Below are 25,567 nucleotides of genomic sequence, written 5' to 3'. Positions count from 1 at the left end.
AGCTCAGATTATCATAGAATCTACGACACAGAGGCAAGCCCTTCGGCCCAAACTGGCCCATGCTGACCAAAATGCCTATCTGCCTGATGCAGACAAACTGGCACCGTGTAAAACAGTGCTGAATTCCAAACATACCCCTCACAAGATACATGATAATGAATACATTGGTTAAAGGCTCAGTATCATCACACACTCACCTGACAGAAAATCAACAGCTTCCAGATCCTGCAGCCCCTCCGATAGGCAGTCAGCTTTTTCTCAATCTCTTCTGCGGAAACACAGACCAGTCAGGTTATATTCCACACACTTTGCCAAAAGGAAAAATAGTGCGAGCAACTACATCTCAACAAGATCGAAACACCTGTTTACATTGCAGGGGAGATCCCCTCACTGTGACACACAAAGACAGGCTGACATTGTCACCGTCCTGTGGCAGGGTCAGGGTCACTCTTATGGCCATTAACCCAGAGACAGGTTAAGGCAGGCACTCAAACCAACCACACAGCCAACAGCACAAAGTTCCAGTCGCAATGACCACATCCAACAACCAAAGCTACAAGGACTAGATTCTAAAAGGTATTGTACGTATATCTTTAGGGCGGCACGGTAGCACAGTGGGTTAGCGCTGCTGCTTCACAGCTCCAGGGTCCTGGGTTCGATCCCCGGCTCGGGTCACTGTCTGTGTGATACATTCTCCTCGTGTCTGCGTGGGATTCCTCCGGGTGCTCCGGTTTCCTCCCACAGTCCAAAGATGTGCGGGTTAGGTTGATTGGCCATGCTAAGAAATTGCCCCTTAGTGTCCAGGGATGCTTAGGTTAGAGGGATTAGTGGGTATAATATGTAGGGATATGGGGGGTAGGACCTGGGTGGGATTGTGTTCGGTGCAGACTCGATGGGCCGAAGGGCCTCTTTCTGCACTGTAGGGTTCTATGGTATGCAATACATCGAAAATAGGAGTAGGACTAGACCATTTGGCCCTTCGAGCCTGCTCCACCGTTCATTATGATCATGGCTGATCATCCAACTCAATAGCCTGATCTGGTCTTCCCCTCCATATCCTTTGATCCTCTTCGCCTCAAGTGCCAGCGGAAAACTATCCTCTTGGATCGTTCCTGTCAAAGTCTCTCAGAGTCTTATGAACAAAGAACAACTCAGCACAGGAAACAGGCCCTTCAGCCCTCCAAGCCTGCGCTGCCCATTTTAACACTCAGTGAGTTCAAGTCTTTTGTCGATTGTTGACGTTTTTGTCTACTAGTGGAACTCCACAATAAAGGGGGTGGAAATTTAGGGAATTATATGTGCGCCAGATTAAGGGAGATCCGATTCAGGGACAATTTATTGACTCCGATCAGCCTAAAAAGCACATCTTTGGGGTGTGGGAGGAAACCGGAGCACCCGGAGAAAACCCACGCAAGCACGGGGAGAATGCGCAAACTCCCACAGACACCAACCCAAGCCGGAGATCCGACCCGGGTCCCTGTATCTGCACAGCAAACAGTCACTGAGCTGTCGTGTTGCCCGTCAGTTGGTCCAGTTTAAGCGTACACTAACGACGTGAAGCACTAGGCAACTCTCGAAGCAACATCCAAGAGCAGCCCTCTTCCCTACAGAGATCTTGAGATTATAGGCAGTTCCACTCGATATAGCGCTGTTAGCTCAGGAATTGTTTCCTCATCAGGAATCCTCCAACACTTTACACAACAATATTAACCCTGGGTGAAACTGTGATATTATTGGATTTGAGAGACTGTGGAACTAGGGCAATGGTGGGCAACCTGAGGGGGTGGCATGTGACCCATCAGGCGCAGCCTATGAGACATCCTGTTGACCGTTACCCACGTGTAGGGTTGCCGCATTCCACTAGAATCCCGACAGTATAGGAGGAGGCCATTCGGCTCATCGAGTCTGTACTGTATACAACCCCATCCAGGCCCTATTCCCGTAACACCTTGCTAATCTCCCTGATGCTAAGGGGCAATTTTAGCGTGGCCAATATACCTAACCCGCGTGTCTTTGGAGTGCGGAAGGAAACCGGCGCACCCGGGGGAAACCCACGCAGACACGGGGAGAATGTGCAAACTCCACACACAGACAGTGACCTGAGCCGGGAATCGAACCCTGGCGCGATGAGGCAGCAGAGCTAACCACCAGTTTCCATCACATAGGTCTTTCCTTATCGTTGCAGCTGAAGTGATAAGCAATTAAACCAAGAGGAAGTGAAGTGAGGCCCGCGCTGGTTACAAACAACATCGACTGTGAGAGCCCTCTACATCCAAACAAACCGTGAATATTTCCTTTGTTTTTGAATCTGATGACAGTTCTATTAATATATAAATGATGATACATTCTCTATAATTCATTATGAAATGTTCAGCGTGCATTAACCTTATTCACGGGGTCACGGTTGGCGAACAGGCCCAATTTCAAACCTCGCCTGGGTTGCCGTCTCTGGCTCAGTGGCAGATTACTGGGCCAGGCGTGAGTGGGGGTAGTATTCACGGTGGTGATCGTCAAGGTAGAGAGATTCTTCCCGCTTAGAAAGGAAACCAGAAATAGAGGGCACAGCCTCAAGATCGGAGTTTAGATCAGAGTTGAGGAGGAGCTTCTTCACTCAAAGGGTGGTGAATCTCTGGAATTCTCTGCCCGTTGAAGTGGTGGAGGCTGCCTTGCTAAATATATTTAAGTCACGGGTAGATAGGGTTTCTGATAGACAAGGGGATTAAGGGAGAAAGCGGGAAAGTGGAACTGATCCACTTCAGATCAGCCATGATCTTATTGAATGGCGGGGCAGGCTCGAAGGGCTAGATGGCCTACTCCTGCTCCTATTCTGATTATTCTACAGCGAGTTATGGCCTCTGAGCAAACTCCTGCAGGCTTCCCCCATAGTTCAAGAGCAGTTTACGTGATGGTAAAGTTCTCTCCTGTGCCAGGGGATCCCGATCAGAGTCTGGGAAGCTGTTCCTCACCAGGATAAATGATTGATCGCAGCAATAATCAGAATTCTGCAGTGAACATTTTCCTTCGACAGGCCCCAAAACCAAATGAATCAAAGAGCGAGGGCAAGCGCAGTCAAGAAAAGGAATAAAGTTCTGCATTTATAAGGCGCCTTCCATAAGCCTTCACAGGTAATTAGCATTTACAGTCCTTTTTCCCAATGTCGGAGACACAGCGGCCAATCCCGCACACAATCAGATCTAATAGATAACGCTGCGATAATGATCCGATCGTTTGTTTGACTGCTGCAGCTTGAGAGGTAAGTATCTCCTGGGGAGAAATCCCTCGCCCTGCTTCGAAATGGCACCATTGGGTCTGTTGCTCCATCCGAGGGGAGAGGCAGGGGCCTAGCGCCCCAGCTGAGAAACGGCACCTCCAACAGCGCAGCACTCCGTCGGCAACATTTCCCAGCATCAGCGGGCAGGGAGAGCGCCCCACAGCAACCCGAAAGGTGGCCTGTCTCCAGGCCGGGGTACAACTTGAACCCGCTACCCTCCGCAGTCAAGGGGGTCACCGCTGGACGAAGGCCCACACCTTAAGCCAGCGCTTTGTAACAATCCCGTCCAACCTGCAACTTACGAGCGACTCAGTGCGTAAGAACGTAAGAAGTAGGAGCAGGAGTAGGCCATCTGCCACTCAATAAGATCATGGGTGATCGGAAGAGGATCAGTTCCACTTTCTCCCCATAACCCAGTAGCAGGAGGTGTTTGACTGAGTGATAACATAGTCACCGGTGAGTTAATACACCGTGGATTTAAGGTTCGACTAAAATAAAATTAAAAAAAAATAAAAAGATAGAAAACGCTGGAAGGTCTTTGGAGAGCGGACAGAGCCAACTTTTCGAGTCTGCATCGTTTTTTTGTCGTCTGCAGTTATTTTCTGTTTTTTTTATGGTAATCTAGGCCTTCCTGTCAGTTGCAATAGAGCCTGTGGCACTTAGTTTGAAGAGCACAAACTTCTATCAAAGTTCTGGCGAACATTTGTCCCTCAGTCAGCAAACCCAGCGGCACGGTGGCACCGTGGTTAGCACCGCTGCCTCACAGCGCCAGGGATCCAGGTTCAATCCCGGCCTCAGGTCACTGTCTGCGTGGGGTTTCCCTCCGGGTGCTCCGGTTTCCTCCCACGTTCCAGAGATGTGCGGGTTAGGCGGATTGGCCGTACTAAGTTTGCCCCTGAGTTGTCAGGCGGATCAGCAGGGTAAATGTGTGGGGTTATGGGGGATAGGGATTGTGGTTGGTGCAGGCTCGATGGGCCAAATGGCCTCCTTCTGCGCTGTAGGGATTCTATTGGAATATAGTGTTCAATTCCGGTCGCCACACTACCCGAAGGACGTGGAGGCTTTGGGGAGGGTACAGAAAAGATTTACCCGGATGTTGCCTGGTATGGAGGGCATTAGCCATGAGGAGAGGTTGGAGAAACTTGGTTTGTTCACCGGAGAGACAGAGGTTGAGGGGATAGAGGTCTACAAGATTGTGAGGGGCATGGACAGAGTGGAGAAGCTTTTACCTAGCATGGAAGAGTCAATTATGAGGGGGAATAGGTTTAAGGTGCGAGGGGGCAAGGTTTAAAAGAGATGGACGAGGCAGATTTTTTACACAGAGGGTGGTGGGTGCCTGGAACTCGTTGCTGGGGGAGGGAGTGGAAGTGGATAGGGTGGTGACTCTTCAGAGATGTCTTGATAAGTACATGAATAGGATGGGAAATGATAAAGCGCTGTTCACTGGCCGTGAACAGTTTGGGGTGTGAAAGATGCCATCTAATTAAATGCCAAGTGCAAGCTTCTTCCTCCATTATCCAACAGCGACACACAAAGGGTGAAGATTCTGTAAGCGCCGTGGTAGTTGCCATTTAAAACGATGACATTAAAATCCTGGCTATGGAGCAGCTCGGTGTGACCTTTTGGCAGTAAGGAGCATACACTCAAACCAAGGCTCCAGAGAACGACAGGCCTCAGGGCCAACACTCCTTCGTTCAAGCTGGGAAATGGCCTGGAAATCGCCTAAGGACGCAGTCATTGACCACTCGCTCCGACTCTCTGTTCCGTTAATAAGGTTGTGCATTTATATAACGCCTTGCACCGCCACAGGTAATTCCCGCGTGCTTTAACAACCAATTAAGGACCCTTGAACTGCAGTCGTGGTCTGAATGCAGCGAACTTGGCGGGCAGTTTGCGGACAGCAAGAGACCCAACAGTGCAGAAAGAGGCCATTCGGCCCATCGAGTCTGCACCGACCACGATCCTACCCCCATATCCTGACATATTTACCCGCTAATCCCTCTAACCTACACATCTCAGGACACTAAGGGGCAATTTCTTAGCATGGCCAATCAACCTAACCCGCACATCTTTGGACTGTGGGAGGAAACCGGAGCACCCGGAGGAAACGCATGCAGACACGGGGAGAATGTGCAATCTCCTCGCAGACAGTGACCCGAGCCGGGAATCGAACCCAGGTCCCTGGAGCGGTGAAGCAGCAGTGCTAACCCGCTGTGCTGCCGTGCCACCCATAAACGGCAGTGAGATGGAAGGCCAGATAATCTGTCTTTGTAAAGTTGGCTGAGGGATAAGTCTAGGCCAGGGTACCGGAGAAAGTCCCTTCCCTCCCCCATTTCAAAATAATGCCACAGAATCTCTCACACACACCCAAAAATACAGACTAGAGTCTCAACATCTGAAAGACAGCGCCGCTGACAGTGCAGGGCACCCTCAGTAGTGTGACGGGAGAGCTCGTCTAAATTCTGGCCTCAACTCACAGGGGGGGACTCGAACTCGCGACCCTTTGGTTCAGAGGTGAGAGTGTCACTTCTGAACCACAGCCGAAGCTCACACTCTTTTGGTGACCCCCTTAGAGGGCAGGATTCTCTCCCGGTTTAGTTTAGACGCTGGACGTTAAGGCTAACGGGTGTAATTTTTAAACAGCGCTTTATCATTGGCTTCTGATGTGACAGCCAATGAAACCCCTTGAAATCCACTCACCCAAGATGTCATCGAAGGTGGCGTGTTCATGGTCCTGTCGGAGAAATGAGAGCCTGTGTTAACCCTTCAAATCTTCACCTCTTTCCAATCACCCCTCCACTCCTGTGATTTGAATTTTAACTCACACAGAAACCCTACAGTGCAGAAAGAGACCATTCGGCCCATCGAGTCTGCACCGAACACAATCCCACCCAGGCCCCACCCCCATATCCCTACATACTATACCCACTAATCCCTCTAACCCACACATCCCTGGACACTAAGGGGCAATTTCTTAGCACGGCCAATCAACCTAACCCACACATCTTTGGACTGTGGGAGGAAACCGGAGCACCCGGAGGAAACCCACACAGACACGGGGAGAATGTGCAAAGTCCACACAGACACAGAGTGGAGTGGGGGGAGTGGAGGTGGGGGTGGAGGTGGGGGGAGGGAGGGGAGTGGAGGTGGGGGCAGTGGAGGTGGGGGGAGGGGGGAGTGGAGGTGGGGGGAAGGGGGAGTGGAGTGGGGGGAGGGGGAGTGGAGGTGGGGGGAAGGGGGAGTGGAGTGGGGGGAGGGGGGAGTGGAGTGGGGGGAAGGGGGAGTGGAGTGGGGGGAGGGGGGAGTGGAGGTGGGGGGAGGGGGAGTGGAGTGGGGGGAGGGGGAGTGGAGTGGGGGGAGGGGGAGTGGAGGTGGGGGGAGGGGGAGTGGAGTGGGGGGAGGGGGGAGTGGAGGTGGGGGGAGGGGGGAGTGGAGGTGGGGGAAGGGGGGGAGTGGAGGTGGGGGGAGGGGGAGTGGAGTGGGGGTGGGGGGAGGGGGAGTGGAGTGGGGGGAGGGGGGAGTGGAGGTGGGGGGAGGGGGGAGTGGAGGTGGGGGGAGGGGGGAGTGGAGTGGGGGGAGGGGGGAGTGGAGGTGGGGGGAGGGGGGTGTGGAGGTTGCGACACAAGTGGAGAAGGTTGTTAGGAAGGCTTATGGGATGTTAGCCTTTATAGGAAGGGGTATAGAGTTTAAAAGCTGCCGTCTAATGCTTCAGTTGTACAGAACGTTGGTTAGACCGCATTTGGAGTACTGCGTCCAGTTCTGGTCACCTTACTACCGGAAGGACGTGGAGTCTCTGGAAAGGGTGCAGAGGAGGTTTACCAGGATGTTGCCTGGCATGGAGGGGCTGGGTTACGAGGAGAGATTGAAGAGACTGGGGCTATTCTCCTTGGAAAGACGGAGATTGAGGGGGGACATGATAGAGGTATATAAGATACTGAAGGGAATAGATAGAGTTAATAGTGAGAGACTGCTCCCTAGACTGGGTACGAACACGAGAGGTCATCATTTAAGGGTGAGGGGGGGGAGGTATAATTTGGAGGTAAGAGGAAGGTTCTTTACGCAGAGAGTTGTGGGGGTCTGGAATGCGCTACCGAGTAGGGTGGTGGAGGCAGGAACGTTGGACTCGTTTAAGATGCAGTTAGACAGACACATGAGTGAAACGAGAATGGAGGGATATGGTAGGGGCTATTAAATAGGGTTAAACCTCGGGAGACACCGGAAGGGCAGGCTGTATGATTAATATTTTTTGTCTTTATTCCACAGGTGGAGGTCCACCTCGTGTCAAGCGAGGGGCATGCACATGGTGGGTCGTGCGTGGGCTGCTCTTGGAGGTTCCGGGAGTGGCCTAGTACTTCATGTCGGTGTGTGTGCTTGATCCTGGACCGGTAGACGGGCGCCGCAACAGCTCAGTGACTAGCACTGCTGGCTGTGCAGATACATGGATTTGGGCCTGTGTCTGTGGGAGTTTGTGCATTCTCCCTGTGGTTGCGTGGGTTTCCTCCGGGCGCTCCGGTTTCCTCCCACACCCCAAAGATGTGCTCTTAGGCTAATTGGTTTTTACCAAATTGACACTATTCTCCCCTGAATCTGACTGAGTAGGGTCCCATTCGTGGACACGCAGGGTAGAATAGGTGTAGGGTGATGCGGCGGCGCGGGCTCGTTGGGCCGAAGGGCCTGTTTCCCGTGCTGGGTTGTTCTTTGTTCTTTGGAGTTGGGGGGAGGGGGAGTGGAGGGGGGAGAGGGGAGTGTAGATGGGGGGAAGGGGAGTGGAGGTGAGGGGAGTGGAGGGGGGAGAGGGGAGTGTAGATGGGGGGAAGGGGAGTGGAGGTGAGGGGAGTGGAGGGGGGAGAGGGGAGTGGAGGTGGGGGGAGGGGGAGTGGAGGTGAGGGGAGTGGAGGGGGGAGAGGGGAGTGGAGGTGGGGGGAGGGGGAGTGGAGGTGAGGGGGCATGGAGGGGGGAGAGGGGAGTGTAGATGGGGGGAAGGGGAGTGGAGGTGGGGGAGGGGGAGAGGAATTTGGAGATGGGGAGGGGGTGGATGTGGGGAGGGGGGGATGGAGATGGGGGGAGGGGGATAGAGGTGGAGGGGTAGGAGGGTATATGGGTGGGGCGGGGGTGGGTGGAGAGGGTTGGGGGTGGGGTGGACACTTGGCAACAACCTTACCCGGTTGTGGGTAAATTTCCAAAAGGGATATTGACCATGACCTTACGACCTTTATGAAGAGTTTGCGTGTGCTGTTGAAATAACATTACATTACGGATCTGGGACAAGTGCTGGGATTAGTGTGACTTTAGTGGTAGATATTGCCAGATTTGATGGCCTTTTCTGCGCTGTGTGACTCTATGGGCGGGATTTTCCAGCCTCGCTCATCCCAAAACCGTAAAATCCCACCCGAGGTCAACAGATCTTTCCGTTGTCCAGCCCGATACCCGCTCCGATTCCCGTGGTGAACAGGGGCGGTAGAATCCTGACCTGGGGGAAGTAATTGGGGTCACGAGAGTTGGGGGGACTGAGCAGGTGGTGGACAAGGTGCTGTTACATGACATTCCTGCGGGCTTTCTGATCACGGGGGGGCGGGGAGGGCTAAAGAATTCAGCCCCTACGTGCAGGGTGCAGCCCATGCATGGGGCAACCTCGCCCAGTGCGCCCTCAAGGTTGGCAGTCAGGGAAGAGATGAAATCATCCTGGGAGAATGGGACTGCGACTGGCACCAAGGAATGTTGCCCGTTCTGAGTAAAAAGGAGACTGTACCCATCGAGCTGCCTCCTCCCAACCTGGGCGCTTCCAATGCCACATAAAGTCATGGTCAATATCCCTTTTGGAAATTTACTCACAACTGGGTACGGTGAGATTCCCAGAGTTAAGGAGGTGCTGATACTTCTGACGGACAAAATTCATCACAGATCCAACAAAACCAAACAGCAGTGGAGGAGGACATTCAGCCCATCACATCCGCTCTTGGAAAGGACTATCCAATTCATTCCCTTCTCCATCTCCTTGCCCACAGCCCTGCCAGGATCAGGAGTAATATAATATAATCGGGAGTAATACAATATAATATAATCAGGAGTAACATAATATAATATAATCGGGAGTAATATAATATAATATGATCAGGAGTAATATAATATAATATAATCGGGAGTAATATAATATAATACGATCAGGAGTAATACAATATAATATAATCAGGAGTAATATAATATAATCGGGAGTAATATAGTATAATATAATCGGAAGTAATATAATATAATATGATCAGGAGTAATATAATATAATATAATCAAGAGTAATATAATATAATCGGGAGTAATATAGTATAATATGATCAGGAGTAATATAATATAATCAGGAGTATTATAATATAATACGATCAGGAGTAAGATAATATAATATAATCAGGAGTAATATAATATAATCGGGAGTAATATAATATAATCGGGAGTAATATAATATAGTATGATCAGCAGTAATATAATATAATATAATCAGGAGTAATATAATATAATACGATCAGGAGTAATATAATATAATATAATCAGGAGTAATATAATATAATCGGGAGTAACATAATATAATATGATCAGGAGTAATATAACATAATATAATCAGGAGTAATACAATATAATCAGGAATAATATAATATAATACAATCAGGAGTAATATAACATAAGCGGGAATAAGATAATACAATATAATCAGGAATAATATAATACAATCAGGAGTAAGATAATATAGTATGATCAGGAGTAATATAATATAATATGATCAGGAGTAACATAATATAATGTAATCAGGAGTAATACAATCAGGAGTAATATAGTATAATCCAATCAGGAGTAAGATAATATATGATCAGGAGCAATATAGTATAATATGATCAGGAGTAACATAATATAATATAATCAGGAGTAATATAATATAACCAGGAGTAATATAATATAATATGATCAGGAGTAATATAATATAATATAATATAATCAGGAGTAATATAATATAATATGACCAGGAGTAATATAATACAGTATGATCAGGAGTAATATAATATAATATAATCAGGAGTAATAAAATATATTATAATCAGGAATAATATACTATAATACGATCAGGAGTAATATAGTATAATCAGGAATAAGATAATATAATATAATCAGGAATAATATAATACAATCAGGAGTAAGATAATATAATATGATCAGGAGTAATATAATATATGATCAGGAGTAACATAACATAATGTAATCAGGGGTAATATAATCAGGAGTAATATAGTATAATACAATCAGGAGTAAGGTAATATATGATCAGGAGTAATATAATATAATATAATCAGGAGTAATATACTATAATATAATCAGGAGTAACATAATATAATATAATCAGGAGTAATATAATATAATATAATCAGGAGTAATATACTATAATATAATCAGGAGTAATATAATACAATCAGGAGTAATATAATATAATCAGGAGTAATACAATATAATCAGGAGTAATATACTATAATATAATCAGGAGTAATATAATATAATCAGGAGTAATATACTATAATATAATCAGGAGTAACATAATATAATATAATCAGGAGTAATATAATATAATCAGGAGTAACATAATATAATATAATCAGGAGTAATATAATATAATCAGGAGTAACATAATATAATATAATCAGGAGTAATATACTATAATATAATCAGGAGTAATATAATATAATCAGGAGTAACATAATATAATATAATCAGGAGTAATATACTATAATATAATCAGGAGTAATATAATATAATCAGGAGTAATATAATATAATATAATCAGGAGTAACATAATATAATATAATCAGGAGTAATATACTATAATATAATCAGGAGTAATATAATATAATCAGGAGTAACATAATATAATATAATCAGGAGTAATATACTATAATATAATCAGGAGTAATATAATATAATCAGGAGTAATATAATATAATATAATCAGGAGTAATATAATATAATCAGGAGTAATATACTATAATATAATCAGGAGTAATATAATATAATCAGGAGTAATATACTATAATATAATCAGGAGTAATATACTATAATATAATCAGGAGTAATATAATATAATATGATCAGGAGTAATATAATATAATATAATCAGGAGTAATATACTATAATATAATCAGGAGTAATATAATATAATATGATCAGGAGTAATATAATATAATATAATCAGGAGTAATATACTATAATATAATCAGGAGTAATATAACATAATACAATCAGGAGTAATATAAGACTAACTTTAACAGGATGTACCCCCATTGTATTGGTGACGTCAGGACAAAATAAACCGAACCCATCAACAGGAAGCGAGTTCGTTCTGCAGTTTTTAAAAGCAGTTCCAGAACCATCAACAGTGGGGCAACAACTTACTCCCAGCTACTAGCCAGGATTAGTTTCTCATCAGAGTGTCGATTTATCAGGAGGGAGTCCCTACTTCCACCCCCTTAAGGAAAAGGAAGGTCTCCAATCGGCAGGGTCACAAACGTGGAAGTAAAACCCAGGAAACCAGTGTACCAATCAATGTGGGAGAAAGGTTAAAAACAAAAGTGCGGAAATATTCAGGATTTCTTTGTTAAACACTGCAAATTATTAAGATCCGGGTTGCGCTGGCTGATACTATCATTACTGGGATTACTATCAAATAAACTGGTTGGGCTTAAGCCTGGTGTTGTGAGATTTCTTACTGCACTGGCTGAACAGATGGCGGGAGGTTTTATTTTTGTTCGTTCATGGGACATGGGTGTCTCTGGCTGGGCCAGCGTTTATTGCCCATCCCTAGTTGCCCTTGAGAAGGTGGTGGTGAGCTGCCTCCTTGAAACGCAGCAGTCCACGGGCTGTGGGTTGCAAATTAGTGGCTTGCTGGGTTATTTCAGAGGGCAACTGAGAGTCAACCACATTGCTGTGGCTCTGGAGTCACGTGTAGGCCAGACCGGGTAAGGATGGCAGATTTCCTTCCCTAAAAGGGACATCAGTGAACCAGATGGGTTTTTCCGACAATGGGTCATCCGTAGATTCTTAACTCCAGATTTTTTAAAATTGAATTCAAATTCCGCCATCTGTGGTGACGGGATTCGAACCCCGGAGCATTGGCTGAGTTTCTGGATTAAGAGTCTGGCAATAGTAGCACTAGGCCATCACCTCCCCATTCCAATTGCAATTTTCAAAAGGAGAATTGGATGAAAAATTGGAAAGGAAAAGTTTGCAGGGCCATGGGGAAAGGTCGGCCTTCTGGGACAGCACTTTCAAAGAGCCTTCTCAGCTACTTTTTTAACGAATAAACAGAAATGAGGCAGAATCTGTTTCCAACGCCTCTGTGGCGAGGTTCCTGGGTGCTGTTGGGTTCCGAAGATTCACCTTCAATCTCTGGAGGAAAGTCATCGAATGGACACAATCCCTGCAAGGTAACATCCAAAAAGTGGTGTACTCACGTAGAGGATGGGGATGACGGAGGGGTCATCTCTCCGGATGATGGTTGGGATGTACTCCGCCTTGGGAACCTTGGATGAAATGAGCTGCAAATGAAACAAGGCAATTAGAAACATAGAAAAAACTACAGCACAAACAAGCCCACAAGTTGCGCCGATGATATCCCTACCTACTAGGCTTACCTATAACCCTCAATCCTACTAAGTCCCATGTACTCATCCAGAAGTCTCTTAACTATTGAATTTGCCTCCACCACCACCCTTGGCAGCCGATTCCACTCACTCACCACCCTCTGAGTGAAAAACTTACCCCTGACATCTCCTCTGTACCGACTCCCCAGCACCTTAAACCTGTGTCCTCTCGTAGCGACCATTTCAGCCCTGGGAAATAGCCTCCGAGAATCCACCTGATCTATATCTCTCAACATCTTATAAACCTCTATCAGGTCGCCTCTCATCCTTCGTCTCTCCAGGGAGAAAAGACCGAGCTCCCTCGACCTATCTTCATAAGGCATGCCTCCCAATCCAGGCGGAAGTGATGTGACTGGACGGTGACTGTGTGAGGGACTCTGATCCCAGCGCGCTGTCACCCCCTCAGGAGCATGAGAACTCGGGGGCAATTAAGCTGGAGTCTGACTCCTGCTTTCCATTGTGAAGCAACACATTTGTCTCAGGTGGAAATGGCAAAAACAAGGTTAAACTCACAGTTGTAATTCCCCAGTTTATGATTTCACTCTTTAATTAAAAGCTGCACTGTTCTGAGAAACACCCCATCCCTATCAACAATTCCACAGTCTGATGGTGACCCTCTCTTCCGATATCTTATTGGGCAGTCGTAATTGTTTGATTTTACAATTCCATAGAATCCCTGTGACACAGAAGGAGATCTTTAAACCCACTGACTCTCCGAAAGAGCATCCCACACCCAGGCCCACCTCCCCTGCCCTATCCCTACACCCCCCATGCATTTACCATGGCCAATCCACATATTTGGACACCAAGGGACAATTTAGCACAGCCAATCCACGTCCATCTTTGGGGTGTGGGAGGAAACCGGAGCACCCACAGGAAACCCACGCAGACACGGGGAGAATGTGCACTCTGCACAGACGGCGACCCGAGGCTGGAGTTGAACCTGGGTCCCTGACGCTCTTCGTAGTGACTCTGGGTAACAACAACCTCGCTGGCCGAGAGTGTCATGTGACTGATGGACCTGTACTGCTTCCTGACTGGCTGCTGAACTCACTGTCTGATTGGCAGGGATCTGGGCCAATGCCAGTGAAGGTTGGCCGGTGAGGTGGGGAGGGGTGGAAGGGTGGGGGAGAGGGGAGAAGGGAGGGGGGTGGAGGGGGGGAGAGAGGGGAGGGGGGGAGAGGGGAGGGGGGGGAGAGGGGAGGGGGGGAGAGGGGAGGGGGGAGGGGGGAGAAGGGAGGGGGGTGGAGGGAGGGGGGGAGAGGGGAGGGGGGAGAGGGGAGGGGGGGAGAGGGGAGGGGGGGAGAGGGGAGGGGGAGGGGGAGGGGGAGGGGGAGAGGGGAGGGGGTGGAGGGGGGGGAGAGAGGGGAGGGGAGGAGAGAGGGGAGGGAGGGAGAGGGGACAGAGAGGGGAGAGAGGGGAGAGGGAACAGAGAGGAGAGAGGGGAGGGGAGGAGAGAGGGGAGGGGAGGAGAGAGGGGAGGGGGGGAGAGAGGGGAGGGGGGAGAGGGGAGGGGGGAGAGGGGAGAAGGGAGGGGGGTGGGGGGGGGGGAGAGAGGGGAGGGGAGGAGAGAGGGGAGGGAGGGAGAGGGGACAGAGAGGGGAGAGAGGGGAGAGGGAACAGAGAGGGGAGAGGGGAGGGGGGAGAGAGGGGAGGGGGGAGAGAGGGGGAGGGGAGGAGAGAGGGGAGGGAGGAGAGAGGGGAGGGGGGAGAGGGGAGGCGGGAGGGGGGAGAGGGGAGGGGGGAGGGGGTGGGGAGAGAGGGGAGAAGGGAGGGGGGTGGAGGAGGGGGAGAGAGGGGAGGGGAGGAGAGAGGGGAGGGAGGGAGAGGGGACAGAGAGGGGAGAGGGAACAGAGAGGGGAGAGGGGAGGGGGGGAGAGAGGGGAGGGGGGAGAGAGGGGAGGGGGAGGAGAGAGGAGAGGGGGGGGGAGCGGGAGGGGGAGAGGAGGGGGAGGGGGGGGGTGGGTGGAGAGGGGAGAGGGGGGTGGTGGGGAGGGGGGAGAGGGGAGGGGACAGAGAGGGAGAGAGAGAGAGGAGAGGGAACAGAGAGGGGAGAGGGGAGGGGGGAAGAGGGGGGAGAGAGGGGAGGGGGGAGAGAGGGGAGGGGGGGAGAGAGGGGAGGGAGGGGAGAGAGGGGAGGGGAGAGGGAGGGGGGAGAGGGAGGGGGGAGAGAGGGGAGGGGAGGGGGAAAAAGAGAGGGGAGGGGGGGAGAGAGAGGGAGGGGGGGAGAGAGGGGAGGGGGGGAGAGAGGGGAGGGGGGGGAGAGGGGAGGGGAGGAGAGGGAGGGGGGAGAGAGGGGAGGGGGGGAGAGAGGGGAGGGGGGGAGAGAGGGAGAGAGGTGGAAGAGAGGGAGAAAGAGAGGGGAGGGGAAGAGAGGGAGGGGGGAGAGAGAGGAGAGAGGGGAGGGGGAAAGAAAGGGGAGGGGAGTGGGGGGAGAGAGAAGGAGGGGAGGAGAGAGAGAGAGAGGGGAGGGGGAGAGAGAGGGGGAAGGGGAGGGAGGAGGGGGGCGGGGGGAGAGTCACACAACCAATCCGTTCCAAGAGTTTGATCGACGAGGCGGGGGGGGTTTGAGGGCATGTCAAAGGGGGTGAGAGAAGCCTCTGCGTATTTAGCACGGGAATTGCCAGAGCTTGGAGCCCAGGCACCTGAAGGCACCGCCACCAAAACAGGGGCAAGAGGCCCGAACTGGAGGAACGCCAGAGTTTGTGGGACTGGGAGAGGTTGCCACGGCAGTAAGAGGGTGGAGGATGTCAATGGATTTGAACACTAAGAAAAACGCGATAAAAATTTTCCAGCCGTCCACGCCAGCGGGATTCTCCAGTCCCGCCGACCCCGCACCCCTGCCTGGGGGTGATGTCCGGGAGAGTTCCCATTGAGAGCGGCGGGACTGGAGAATCCCGCTGCTAGCAAACAACCCGCCCTGTCCCGCTGGGATGCCGGAGACTCTCACTCGTTAACTCTGAAGCGTTGTTGCAGTGGGGATGGGTGTGGATTAGTGAGCATGGGCACAATGGGTGAACAAGCGGGGTATAACTGTTCAACAGAAAGGACATCTACATACAACCCAGAGAAACGTATCGGACAAGCTAACCCGGGCCACTGTTAAGACTGCTACTTGGAGAACAGGATCACAACGGTAAGAGATCTCCCAACACCAGCTTAAAGTCCAACCGGTTTATTTGTCGCAGATGCCACGAGCTTTCGGAACGCTGTTCCTTCATCAGGTTGGCTACGAATGAGCCTGTTGGACGTTAAGCTGGCGTTGTGGGATTTCCTTCTCCAACGCCGGCATCTCCACATCAGGAGCGCTGGTGGCGGACGGGTTAACTTGGCTCGGTCTTCACACCAGGACTCTGTTGGAAGGTTTGGATTTTCGCTCTGGAATTCTTACCATAATCTTGGGCGGGACAAAGTCTTCGCCTTCACACGACAGCAACTCCAGCTCCTTCTCCGCCTCCCAGCTGAGATGGTCAAAGTCATCGTCTAACGCTCCACACGAGCTCTCCAGCTCCTGACCTGGTGTCACGCACAGAAAGGGAGAATCAGCACCGGTTACCAGGGAGACGCGGAGCTCGGTTACGGCTCAGTAAAGGTTTTATAAAGAAGCTCGGTCAGGGCCAGGCGGGGGAAATCTTCCCCGTCTGCTCCTCGGATGTGTTTGTGCCTTTACAACGCGAGGGAGTGAGCGTCTCTCGGCACAGAGGCGGTTACGGTCACTCCTGGGCACCGGGGCCAGTGAAAGAGACACTGAGAGTAACAGTCAGGGAGACGGACGGTCAGATCACTCCACAGACCAACAATCAGAGAGTGACACACACACACTCACTGACACACACACACTCACTGACACACACACACACTCACTGACACACACACACACTCACTGACACACACACACTCACTGACACACACACACTCACTGACACACACTCACTGACACACACACACTCACTGACACACACACACTCACTGACACACACACACTCACTGACACACACACACACACACTGACACACACACACACTCACTGACACACACACACACTCACTGACACACACACACTCACTGACACACACACACTCACTGACACACACTCACTGACACACACACACTCACTGACACACACACACTCACTGACACACACTCACTGACACACACACACTCACTGACACACACACACACTCACTGACACACACACACACTCACTGACACACACACACTCACTGACACACACACACACACTCACTGACACACACACACACTCACTGACACACACACACACTCACTGACACACACACACTCACTGACACACACACACTCACTGACACACACACACACTCACTGACACACACACACTCACTGACACACACACACACTCACTGACACACACACACACTCACTGACACACACACACTCACTGACACACACACACACTCACTGACACACACACACACTCACTGACACACACACACACACTCACTGACACACACACACTCACTGACACACACACACTCACTGACACACACCACACACTAACACACACACACTCACTGACACACACACACACACTCCACAGACCGACAATCAGAGAGTGACACACACACCGTGCACTGACACACACACACTCACTGACACACACACACTCACTGACACACACACACACACTCCACAGACCAACAATCAGAGAGTGACACACACACCACGCACTGACACACACACACTCACTGACACACACACACACACTGACACACACACACTCACTGACACACACACACACACTGACACACACACACTCTGACACACACACACTCACTGACACACACACACACACTGACACACACACACTCACTGACACACACACACTCACTGACACACACACACACACTGACACACACACACTCACTGACACACACACTCACTGACACACACACACACACTGACACACACACACTCACTGACACACACACACTCACTGACACACACACACGCACTGACACACACACACACACTGATACACACACACACACTCCACGGACCGACAATCAGAGAGTGACACACACACCGTGCACTAACACACACACACTCACTGACACACACACACCACGCACTAACACACACACACTCACTGACACACACATGTACTGATACACACACTGACACACACACACACCCACACACCCACCACGGGCTGACAATCAGACAGTGACACACACACCACACACTAACACACACACACACACGCACTGACACACACATTCGCACTGACACACACACATACGCCCTAACACACACATGCATGCACTGATACACACACATACGCATGCACTGACACACACACATGCACACACACACACGCACTGACAGACGCACACATGTATGCACTGTCACACACGTGCACCCACTGACGCACGCACACACTGAGACACATGCACGCAAGCACTGACACATGCATGCGCACTGACACACACACATGCACTGACACACACATATGCATGCACTGACACACACGCACTGACACACGTATGCAGTGTCACACACATGCACACACTGACACACGCACACGCACATTGACATACATACACACAAGCACTGACACAATTTCATGCATGCACTGACATACGCATGCACTGTCTCACACGCATGCACTGTCACACGCATTCATGCACTGACACACGCATGCTCGGACACACATACACGCACTGTCACACGCACGCACTGACGTACATGCGCACACACTCACTCATAAAATCCCTATAGTGCAGAAAGAGGCCATTCAGCCCATCAAGTCTGCACCAACCACAATCCCATCCAGGCCCTATCCCTGTAACTCCACATATTTACCCGGCTTAATCCCTCTAATTTACACATCCCGGGACACTAAGGACAATTTAGCATGGCCAATGCACCTAACCCGCACATCTTTGGACTGTGGAAGGAAACCGGAGCACCCGGAGGAAACCCATGCAGACATGGGGAGGATGTGCAAACTCTGCACCGACAGTGACCCGAGCCGGGACCTGAACCCAGGTCCCTGGCGCTGTGAAGCAGTAATGATAACCACTGTGCTACCCCACACACACAGACACTCTCACACAGACACACACACTCTCTCTCGTACACACGCAAACTCACACACAAAGAAATAAAATATAACACAATAATCTCCCCTTCCATAGTTCTGTTCAGTCACTGAAAGCCAATGATGATGAAACATCTTCCTATAGAACAGGGATAAGTCAAGAGCCAGAACTTGGAGAGAAAATGGTGCCGTACGGAGATGTGGGAGAACAGAGAGAGGAAAGTTATTGTTAGATGTCGAACTGTATCAGGTTTTCAAGCTATCCCAAATTGCTGCACTTCCAACACCCCTTTCTGAAATACAGCCAGGAGATATGGCCACCATTTTTCACACAGTAAGATCCCACAAATGGTCCATTAACTGAACAATCAAATAAGCAGTTGTGGTGGCGATGTTTGAGGGAATAATGACCAAAATCCAGGATCTCCTCTCACTTCTAAAAGCTTGTCTGGGGTGATTTACATCCACATTAACAGGTTCAGTCTCTCCCTGCAGCCAACCTGAATTCCCTGCCCAAGTTACAAGTGGGGCCTGAACCCCCAACCCTCTGGGTGAAAGGTGAGATAAATGAAGTGTTGTGTAAATGAACCTACTGTCTCGAGGGTCACATATCAGATCAGACTTCACTGGCGTAGGGTCACTCCAGGAACGGCCAAAACTTTTCTCCTGTCGCTCAGAAAGACCTGAAAATTGGAAAACAATTGAATGTACCAAACTCTACACACACACACACACACACACATACACACATACATACACTGAAACACACACACACACATACACTGAAACACACACACACACACACATATACATACACTGAAACACACACACACACATACACTGAAACACACACACATACACTGACACTGATACACACACACACTGATACACACACACACTGATACATACACACACTGACACTGATACACGCACACACAGACACTGATACACACACACACACAGACACTGATACACACACACACTGATACACGCACACACAGACACTGATACACGCACACACAGACACTGATACACACACACACTGATACATACACACACTGACACTGATACACGCACACACAGACACTGATACACACACACACACAGACACTGATACACACACACACTGATACACGCACACACAGACACTGATACACGCACACACAGACACTGATACACACACACACACAGACACTGATACACACACACAGACACACACTACATATATATATATACACACACACACACACTCATACACTGACACACACAAACACTGACACACATGCACACATGCTACACATATATACACACACACATACACAGACACACATACACTCACATAGTTCTGTTCAGTCACTGAAAGCCAATACACACATATACACACATTGACACACACACACAGACACACATACTACACATATATACACACAAACTCATACACTGACACACATACACTTGCACACTACACATATACACACACTACACACATCTTAGACACACACATACACAAGCACACGTTATCTCACACACCAAAGACACAGACATAAATCATTCAGTGAGACGCACAAACACAGAAAATATATTTCACACAATATGCATCCTGTAGGTCACACAGACAGGTATATGGTACAGAAACACAAACATCATATACAAATCAAACACCTATAATAACTGTACACACACACACACACAATGCAGTCCTGGTATATAGAGTGTCACTCGCTGGGAAAGTGGGTTGGGAAATTGTTAATGCACTGCCAATTATCCCATCCTTTCGTTTTATATCATGTAAACGTAGTGAGCAGGCGTTGTGGTGGCAGAGGCAGCCTGTGTTGGCCTGTGGCAGCGTCTCCTGGTCCCAGCACTGTCAATGGGACGGGGTCAGTTAGCTCAGTCGGCTGGACGGCTGGTTAGTGACGCAGAGCGATGCCAACAGCCCGGGTTCAGTGCCCGCGGCTGAGGTTATTTGTGAAGGCCCCGCCTTCTCCGCTCCCCTGCCTGAGGTGCGCTGACCCTCAGGTTAAATGTCCACCAGTCACGTCAGAGGGAGCAGCAACCTTTGGTCATCTGGTACCGTGGCGACATTACCTGTACCCGTCAGCGGGCTTTCCCTTTGAATGTACCCCTCTCCGCCGTGAGACCCATGGCGAACGTGCACCATCAGCGGGACTGGAAAATCCTGCCGGCACGAATGGCTGGAAAGTTCCGGCCATTACGTACAGTTAGCAAGCCAGTGGAAGGACGGAGGCTGAGGGGGAGACCCGATGGAGGTCTATCAAATGATGACAGGCATGAACAGGGTGGATGGTCAGAGGCTTTTCCCCAGGGTGGGACTATCAATTACAGGGGGCAGGGGTTGAAGGTGAGAGGGGGTAAGTTTGAGGGAGATGTGCAGGAGAAGCTTTTCACGCAGAGAGTGGTGGGTGTCTGGAACGCACTTCCAGAGGAGGTTGGGGAAGAAGGCTCATTAGCAACATTTAAGAGACATCAGGATGGGTACGTGAACAGGGAGAGAATAGAGATACGGACTGACTCAGGGCAGAAGATATTTTTCTTTTAGTCCGGGCATCATGAGCGGTACAGGCTTGGAGGGCCGAAGGGCCTGTTCCCACGCTGTACTTTCCTCTGTTCTTTGTTTGTCATGAGGTGAGGGGTCAGCGTGCGAGGTGAAAGGTCAGTGTGTGAGGTGAAGGGTCAGTGTGCGAGGTGAAGGGTCAGTGTGTGAGGTGAAGGGTCAGTGTGCGAGGTGAAGGGTCAGTGTGCGAGGTGAAAGGTCAGTGTGCGAGGTGAAGGGTCAGTGTGCGAGGTGAAGGGTCAGTGTGTGAGGTGAAGGGTCAGTGTGCGAGGTGAAGGGTCAGTGTGCGAGGTGAAAGGTCAGTGTGCGAGGTGAAGGGTCAGTGTGCGAGGTGAAGGGTCAGTGTGTGAGGTGAAGGGTCAGTGTGCGAGGTGAAGGGTCAGTGTGCGAGGTGAAGGGTCAGTGTGCGAGGTGAAAGGTCAGTGTGCGAGGTGAAGGGTCAGTGTGCGAGGTGAAGGGTCAGTGTGCGAGGTGAAAGGTCAGTGTGCGAGGTGAAGGGTCAGTGTGCGAGGTGAAGGGTCAGTGTGCGAGGTGAAGGGTCAGTGTGCGAGGTGAAGGGTCAGTGTGCGAGGTGAAAGGTCAGTGTGCGAGGTGAAGGGTCAGTGTGCGAGGTGAAGGGTCAGTGTGTGAGGTGAAGGGTCAGTGTGCGAGGTGAAGGGTCAGTGTGCGAGGTGAAGGGTCAGTGTGCGAGGTGAAGGGTCAGTGTGCGAGGTGAAAGGTCAGTGTGCGAGGTGAAGGGTCAGCGTGCGAGGTGAAGGGTCAGTGTGCGAGGTGAAGGGTCAACGTGTGAGGTGAAGGGTCAGTGTGCGAGGTGAAGGGTCAGTGTGTGAGGTGAAGGGTCAGAGTGTGAAGTGAAGGGTCAGTGTGCGAGGTGAAGGGTCAGCGTGCGAGGTGAAGGGTCAGTGTGCGAGGTGAAGGGTCAGTGTGCGAGGTGAAGGGTCAGTGTGCAAGGTGAAGGGTCAGTGTGCAAGGTGAAGGGTCAGTGTATGGAAGGGAGTGCTCAGCATTCGTACTCCCTGTGCTGCTGCTACACGGTGGCACTCTGCCAGCGTGAGAAAGCTCTCGAATCTAATCGTAAGGCTGACCCCTCACCACCCAGGTCTACCTTATTCATTTGCCGTGCGTGTTGCTGTCATTAGTATTGAGTCTCACCATGAATAAGCTGCTCAGCATTTTTAATCAAGTCTGACACTGACGCCCAAGGGGGTGTCTTTAATTAGTCCGACATAAGCAAGGCAATAAGGTACTTAAAATACAGATTACCATTAAATAATGATGAAAGGGCTGGGCTGGAGTAAGGTGCTGAATCCACTGGAGAATTTAATAAGCAGATTCCACGTAGTGTGGGATCGGAGCTGCTGGCCTGTTCTCTATCATTAATCCCCTTTTCTCCGCTCCTTCCTTTCCCAAATTTGGCATCCCATCTTGGTCCCTGTGGCGCCCACTGCCCCCCCGCCAGCTAAGCGGGTATTTCCCAGTGGGAGCTGCACTATGGCACGATGGGGGGGGGGGGATCGATCTCACCCCCATCCATCTCCGACACCCAGGCATTCTGAGAGGGTCAGATGTCCAGGGCATCCATGTCTCACCCAGGATCTAACTCCAAACTGACAAAAGGACTCGCATCTATCAAGGGCCGTGTCCCTCAGAATTATCCTTTTTTTAAAAAAAAGCTTATCTATTAGTCACAAGTAAGGCTTACATTAACACTGCAATGAAGTTACTGTGAAAATCCCCTAGTCACCACACTCCGGCACCTGCTCGGGTCAACGTACCCAACCAGCGTGTATTTCAGACTGTGGGAGGGAACTGGGAGCCTAGAGGAAACCCACGTAGACACGGGGAGAATGTGCAGACTCCGCACAGACAGTGACCCGAGCCAGGAATCGAACCCGGGTCCCCAGTGCTGTGAGGCAGCAGTGCTAACCCACTGCGCCACCCCATGATCTGGGCAGATCCTGTTGTTACACATCACCAACACCAGGCTGGAACTCACTGGATAAATGATGGATGTGTATTAATGACGTCATGTTAATGTACAAACTGTCCAGTAGTGTTCAGGGATTTCGGAGACACACAGTTAGTTAGAAACCTCTGAACCCTATATACCCCCTTGAACTCAGCGTGGAAAGTTAAACATAGAACACTACAGCACAAACAGGCCCTTCGGCCCACAAGTTTGCCGATCATATCCCTACCTACCAAGCCTATCTCTAACCCTCAATCCCATTAAATCCCATGTACTCATCCAGAAGTCTCTAAAAAGACCCCAACGAGTTCGCCTCCACCACCACCGACGGCAGCCGATTCCACTCACCCACCACCCTCTGAGTGAAAAACTTACCCCTGACATCTCCTCTGTACCTTCTCCCCAGCACCTTAAACCTGTGTCCTCTCGTAGTGACCATTTCAGCCCTGGGAAAAAGCCTCTGAGAATCCACCCGATCTATACCTCTCAACATTTTATAAACCTCTATCAGGTCACCTCTCATCCTTCGTCTCTCCAGGGAGAAGAGACCGAGCTCCCTCAACCTATCCTCATAAGGCTTGCCTCATGAAGGTTATCAAACCTTATCAAGGTTAAACCTGATAATGAACAGTATAAGCACTTTTTAATAATAATATCATTGTTTGCGATTGCTAATCGAACTCTCTGGCTAAGAAATTGAACAATTTAACAATGAACTCTCAGGTACAGAATTGTTGGGACATCGAGTGTATTTCTTATTACTTTTCCTTTTCTCACGCTTTTTTCCCACCCTTTCCCCACACCTTCCAGTCTCCGATTGCCGGAACCCTGAACCTCTGGGGGAACTGCCCCGGGACGTCTGAACTTCCAACGGGCAAATCCCCTGCACCTCACCACCGATTCGGAGTCAGAGGCTTTGTGTGATGGTTCTGCCTTTACTGCCTGGATGGTTACTCAGGAATTGTTGGACAAAGACAATCCTAGTCTAACCTCTTGGGTAACTGTCCAACCGATCCCCCAGTCACTCACACTGAAGCCTAACTCCCCCACACCTGACCTGACTAGCCCCTACCACCCCACCGCGACACTCTCCCCTGACCCAGTCTGACTACATCCAACTACCCACCCAGATTACCACCCCCTCCCCCGTCTCCTCCTGACAACCCCTCCCAGCCAGATCCGACTCCCCCCCCCAGCTCACAACTCGAACACTTCACCCACCTGGCATCATCCTACCCACCTCTCACTCTGCCATCCAAACCACCTGCCATTCTTCCCTCCTCACTCACTTACCTCAACCCAATTCACTCTACCCCCAGTGTTCGTTTCCACTTTATCCTCAGGCAGCTAGGGCAGCACGGAGGGTGTGTGCCGTTCGCGCTGCTCCCCGGCCAAGATTCTCACCCCGAGGGAGGCTCCTCTGGGTCAGTGGGTCGGAAGTTGGAGGCTTTACAATGTCTGCAGCTAGGAAGGGTAGCTTTCTGTGTGAGGGCAGCACGGTAGCACAGTGGTTAGCGCTGCTGCTTCACAGCTCCGGGGTCCTGGGTTCGATTCCCGGCTCGGGTCACTGTCTGTGTGGAGTTTGCACATTCTCCTCGTGTCTGCGTGGGTTTCCTCCGGGTGCTCCGGTTTCCTCCCACAGTCCAAAGATGTGCGGGTTAGGTTGATTGGCCGTGCTAAGAAATTGCCCCTTAGTGTCTAAGGATGTGTAGGTTAGAGGGGATTAGTGGGTATAATATGGGGGTAGGATGTGGGTGGGATTGTATTCAGTGCAGACTCGATGGGCCGAAGGGCCTCTTTCTGCCCTGTAGGGTTCTATGATTCTGACTCTGATCAGATATTTATTTCTATTCTATATCTGAGTACTGTGTACTGGAGTACTGTGTGCAGTTTTGGTCGCCGCACTTGCGCAAGGATATTTTGGCCTTGGAGGGAGTGCAGAGGAGGTTTACTAGGCTGATACCGGAGATGAGGGGGTTGGACTATGAGGAGAGATTGAATAGAC

At 50.1% G+C, this 25,567-nt stretch overlaps 1 protein-coding gene across 2 annotated transcripts in view; it reads right to left on the bottom strand.

The window, feature by feature from the left end:
* The window catches only part of LOC145339268 (NMDA receptor synaptonuclear signaling and neuronal migration factor-like), a 98,184-nt gene that overhangs the window by 19,374 nt on the left and 53,243 nt on the right, over window positions 1-25,567 (bottom strand). For both annotated transcript variants that reach the window (XM_080183677.1, XM_080183678.1), the window contains 5 exons: window positions 19,612-19,701; window positions 16,331-16,455; window positions 12,751-12,834; window positions 5,972-6,005; window positions 198-268 (listed from right to left, as the gene is read on the bottom strand). In XM_080183677.1, the coding sequence (XP_080039803.1) occupies window positions 198-268; window positions 5,972-6,005; window positions 12,751-12,834; window positions 16,331-16,455; window positions 19,612-19,701 (404 nt within the window). The remainder of the gene's footprint in view (window positions 1-197; window positions 269-5,971; window positions 6,006-12,750; window positions 12,835-16,330; window positions 16,456-19,611; window positions 19,702-25,567) is intronic.

Source organism: Carcharhinus amblyrhynchos, unplaced genomic scaffold (assembly GCF_965287045.1).
Source record: "Carcharhinus amblyrhynchos unplaced genomic scaffold, sCarAmb.v2.hapA scaffold_374, whole genome shotgun sequence".
Taxonomy (NCBI): Eukaryota; Metazoa; Chordata; class Chondrichthyes; order Carcharhiniformes; family Carcharhinidae; genus Carcharhinus; species Carcharhinus amblyrhynchos.
This window is presented reverse-complemented; position numbering and strand designations above follow the sequence as displayed.